Here is a 5,016-nt window from a genome sequence, read left to right as displayed (position 1 = left end):
ATTGATCTAAGAAACAAGTGAAGAAAAGCTAATTCATTAAGTCTCGACAGAAGCTTGATAGATACTGCTATCGAGCATTAATGGAGAAGCTCGACACAAGCTTGATCTATTGAGATCTACGATTTCAAAATTTTCAAATTTGAAATTCAGCCCATGATAACTTGTTTGATTAGGGTTTCTTTTCTCACAACCTTAGTCATATATAAAGCTTATTTTAAAAGTCATCAAGTACAAAAATAGAGACCTAGAGTTAGTTATGCACTGGGATCCGTGTAAATGAGTTAGTCATAGATTGTAGATTTGTGTAACAAAGGAAAAAAGACTGCTACAAGATTAAGTCCAATTGGGTTTTGGAGCAAAGGTTCAACTGTAAGTTGGTATTTTGGCATATGTCAGGATAGTGATAAGATTCCTCATACTTGTAACCACTTGATTATTGATTAGTGGATTCTTAGGAGTGGTGATCTTAAATTCACTGGGTGGAATTTTTACCTTACGAATGGTTTTCCCCATTTGTCAACAAATCACCGTGTCAATTTAATTTTTGCTACATTTAGTTTATTTGGTAATTTGTTGGTGCCTCCATGATTTGCATGTAATTTGACATTATTAATCAACTTGGGTAATTGAATTCATTAACCGGAGTCAATCAATCTTATCCCAACAAACATTATAGGTTAAAAGGCAGCAAAGCCAACATCAAATTCTTCATTTAGAAATGATTAAGCATTCCTTTATTTTGATTACAAGTGAACTAGAAACTAGAAAACATTTGCTTAGGTTAACATAATTTTTTATATATAAAAAAGTCATACAATCACAACATGAAAAAATAAAAACAAAAAAAAACAAAAAAAATTTATGTTTTGGTAGGATCGGTGGAATCTCAAACGATCCTACACAGTCCTGTTTATGATTCTACCATTTTTTTGATCCTAAACGTTTTGGTGAGGTGGGATCATAAAATCGTACGATCATACAATCCAGATCTTGATTTTGACAAACATGCTAGTAAGACTTAATTGTATTTTTTGCTATATGGTGAAGGCCATTTTTTTTAATTTTTATTATTTTTTTTTATAATTGAATTAGTTAAACGATGTAAATATCCAAAATTACAAACAAACACTATCTTATCTTGATCCTTATTTTCATCTTTGAATGGGTTGGATAAGCATTATCTTAATTATCCATGAAAAGTACATTACATTGGGTTCAAATGAATTAACTCAAGTTGATTAGATTGGATCCAAAATCCATTGGGATTGGGAGGTGGATAAAGTATAACAAAAGAAAAAAATAGATATAGTTTGTTACTTAAAAAAAGTATTATATAGTAGGTAAAATATCATCATAGCACACTCTTAGTGTGATGGTTACTCTATAAGTGCTTGTGGGTGTGGTGGAGGGGGGGGGGGGGGGGCCGGTGTTCAAATTTTTAGGAGAGAGCTTCACACACATATACACAGATTAGGCTAGAGTATAATTTCTATCTTGTATTAAAAAGAAATATCAATTTTTTTTTTTGCTATGTCAATAGTTATGGGGAGTGAAATTCAAATCAACTGTTTGATGACATATAAATGAATAAAAGAATACAACTCATAAAACAATAAAAAGGAAAAGAAAAAAAAAATTGTTAACACAAAACCATCAAGCTATTGGCATATTAAATTGTTGATCAAGCCGCCACTTGTCAAATTAAGACTCAAAGTGCAACTCATTTTTGCAATCTTCATGTTCTTTATAATCTTCATAGAGGATATTGTTCCACTAAACTGGGCATGGCTGCTGAGCTTCAATATCCCTAAGCTAATATCATCGCCAAGAGAAACCAGCTTGTTTGAACTCGCATCCATTGTCACAATCATTTCTTTTATCCTCAATATTGCATGATGGCAAGCCCACTCTCAAAATTGAAATATCCAAAAATTCATGTTTTTGATACTCATTTTAGCAACCATGGTTGCATTAAATGATGGAGACGGTGAATTGCTATACCTTAGGTTCTTCACTGTTATTGAAGTTAGTTCAACATTAGGACCTTTTACATGTATTGCGATTAATGCAAAAATCAAAGCGATGATGCATATGACGACAAATCCAACAAGCAAATATACCAAACATTTACTACTCCTAGCTTGGGTTTCACTCCATTTCAATGATGCAAACTCTAAGTCGCTTCTCAGATAAACTTGGGTAGGTGAAAATGGACCTGAATGAAATTCTTCAGCAATTCTTTGAGATTGGAATTAAGGATAATATAGTAGATGTTTTTGTTGTGTAAGTACTGTCTAATGTAGTAGTGTTTTTGTGTTTTTGTTGTAGAAGTACCTAAAAAATGTTGGAAATAAGTTAGATATGTATCAAAGAGTCTGGTATACATGAACTAACTATATAGCATGATGTTTCAAGTATATAGCATGATTAGCCAAAAACTGTCAGTGTCGGTCTAAACATCAATGTTTTATAATTATTTGCTCCCCCGAACATTGGATATTCAGGACAATGCAAAATTGATTATTGGACAAAATTGATTAATTGATTTTTTTCCTTGCTTACAATAAAGTGGAGAGGAAGCACTAGAAAAAACCGAGGCTATCCCAACATTTTTAAACCGCTGGGATAACCCCAAAAAGCGTTGGTATAGACCAAAAGGGCCTATCCCAACGCTTTTTTTCTCAACATTTGGTAGTGCTGCACAATGAGTATGGCAATATGTCCGCCTGACCTACACCAGCACTTTTAAAACTGTTGGTATAGGTCCTGGCGGTTTTGAAACCCTATCTTGGAACTTTTTAAACTATTGCTACAGGGTATTTTTTTTTTCTTTAAATACAAGCTAATAATGGCAGTTTAAAAGCGTTGGGATAGGTCTTTTTTAATATAGCATATAGCAGTGATTTTAAAAGCCCTGCTATAGGCCTTTTTTAAATACGAGCTATAGCAGTGGTTTCAGAAGTGCCATAATAGGATTTTATTTTATTTTATTTTAAATATAGGCTAAAAAGGCCTATAGTGGTAGTTTCAAAAGCGCCGCTATATGGTTTCCAAAAAATAAAAAACATCAAAAAAATGTTTTCATTCGAACTAATATATTTTTCTAGATTATAATTTTGATACTAAGGAGTAAGGAATTTATAAATTTTATCATATAAAATTATAAATTAGTAGAATGCTAGTGATGGGTTAGATAAAAAATTTTATATAAAGAAAAACATATTCAATAAATAATATCAAAGGTATTATAAAGATTAGTTAACCACTTGAATCTGTAAGTTAACTATCACAATACATACACACACACACACACACACACACACACACATATATATAGCTTATCAAAAAAAAAAAAAAAAAAAAATATATATATATATATATATTTTGTTGTTGAGAAATACACACACATATATATTAAAATAAAAAATTATAATACTTGATTAAAATAATTGAAATAAATAAAAATATTATATTATATTTTTAATTTCTTAAAATTTTTATATTGTTTTTATTTGAAGTAGAATTTTAAATATTTTGAAAAGTAAACTCATTAATGGAAATTGCCTATGTGCTAAGGGTGTGCATGGCTGACAGTTAAAGCTAATATGGTAATTAAAATGACAAGAAAATTATTGATATTTTTAAATGCTATGCTAGCATATGAAAAAACCATAAAGACAAAAAAAGAAAAAGAAAAAAAAAGAGAGACAATTTTAAAGAAAGAAAAGAAAAAAAAAGAAAAGAAAATGAAATGAAATTAAAAAAAAATATGAACCTAAATTTGGGGATCCAAATAATTTTTTTTTAGTAAACTCAAAATCAAACCCAAATTCAAAGCCTCTCTATGCATCAAGGCCCCCATGCCTCCATGATCAAAACCTCAAAAATCTACCATTCTTCGCGCAATGTCATCACTAGTGGTAGTTCTCCTCTCTCTCCTCCAATTCTTTCCTCTCCAACCCAGACGCACTATTTCTCTCTCAACTTTTCTCAGATCTAATACCAAACCATCATGGTTGGCCTCTTTGCACCTCTAGCACTACCACTATCTGTCGTTGTCATGGTGGTGGTTTTCCTTCATTTCTCAGTGACTTTGATCTTGCCTCTTTCTTAGCTAAAGCTCTCTTCTTGCACAAACCCCCGACTCTCTCTCTCTAGATTGATCTCACATTCTCTCTCTCTTCCATCTGCCCTAAAGGATGCGTGAATGGTGGTTTTATGGAGTGAGGGTTGTGATGCTCACAGATTGTCATGGTGTTTTTGGGTTTGTATTGATGTATGGTTCCAAGAAAAATAATTCGAGGATTTTGATCTGTGGAAGTGCTAGGGATTGTGAGTATTTTATGTCAATGTATTGTTGAAGTTGTGGTTGAAATTTGTTTGATTTGTGGTTGAAGATTTGACAAAATTACGGATTGATTGTTTGATTAGTTTTAGGTGTATTGTGAGTTTTGTTGCCAAGAAAATAAAATAAAATGAAAGAAAAGATTTGATGAAATCTGTTTTTTTTTTTTTTCCCACTTTCTTTAAAATTGAGAATTATTATCATTTGAATATCTTTTTTTTCCTCCATTTTGATGTGGACATGGCATTTAAAAGCATCAATAAATTAATTTCCCTGTACGCTTTAAGTGTGCCAACCATGCACATTGTTTGTCAAGTAGACATTTTTTGTTAGTGAGTTAACGGTATGCAAGTGTGTAGCCAAGATTTTTTACTTGGGGGGGACGGATTATATATTTATATGGTAGTCATAATNCCATCACGGGGGGGGAGATATGGATTTCAAACCATTATAAGGGGGATTTTAAAGGCCATAAAAAAATTTATATAAATCTAAAATCTAAAATAAAATATATAAGCCCAAAAAAAATTAGCCTAATAACAAAAATTTCCAATAGTAAAGGTAAAAAGAATTACATCCAATCAATTTATTTTACCCAAAATTCGATCCTTTAAAAATGTTTAAACAAAATAATTTTATCCTTGTCTAACTGTAGACATATGCAACAAAGA

General features: G+C 31.2%; 1 protein-coding gene across 1 annotated transcript; it reads right to left on the bottom strand.

The window, feature by feature from the left end:
- Positions 1-1,658: 1,658 nt before the first annotated feature.
- On the bottom strand, positions 1,659-2,127 carry LOC136065142 (uncharacterized). Its single transcript, XM_065767911.1, has 3 exons — positions 2,121-2,127; positions 1,915-2,044; positions 1,659-1,812 (listed from the first exon to the last, which is right to left on the bottom strand). Exons 1-3 carry the CDS (start codon positions 2,125-2,127, stop codon positions 1,659-1,661), a joined length of 291 nt encoding a protein of 96 aa, XP_065623983.1.
- Between the last annotated feature and the right edge of the window lie 2,889 nt (positions 2,128-5,016).

The sequence above is a fragment of the Quercus suber genome, unplaced genomic scaffold (genome assembly GCF_002906115.3).
Source record: "Quercus suber isolate HL8 unplaced genomic scaffold, Cork oak 2.0 scaffold_861, whole genome shotgun sequence".
NCBI lineage: Eukaryota > Viridiplantae > Streptophyta > Magnoliopsida > Fagales > Fagaceae > Quercus > Quercus suber.
The sequence above is the reverse complement of the archived record's forward strand: the minus strand, read 5'-3'. Positions and strand labels throughout refer to the sequence as shown.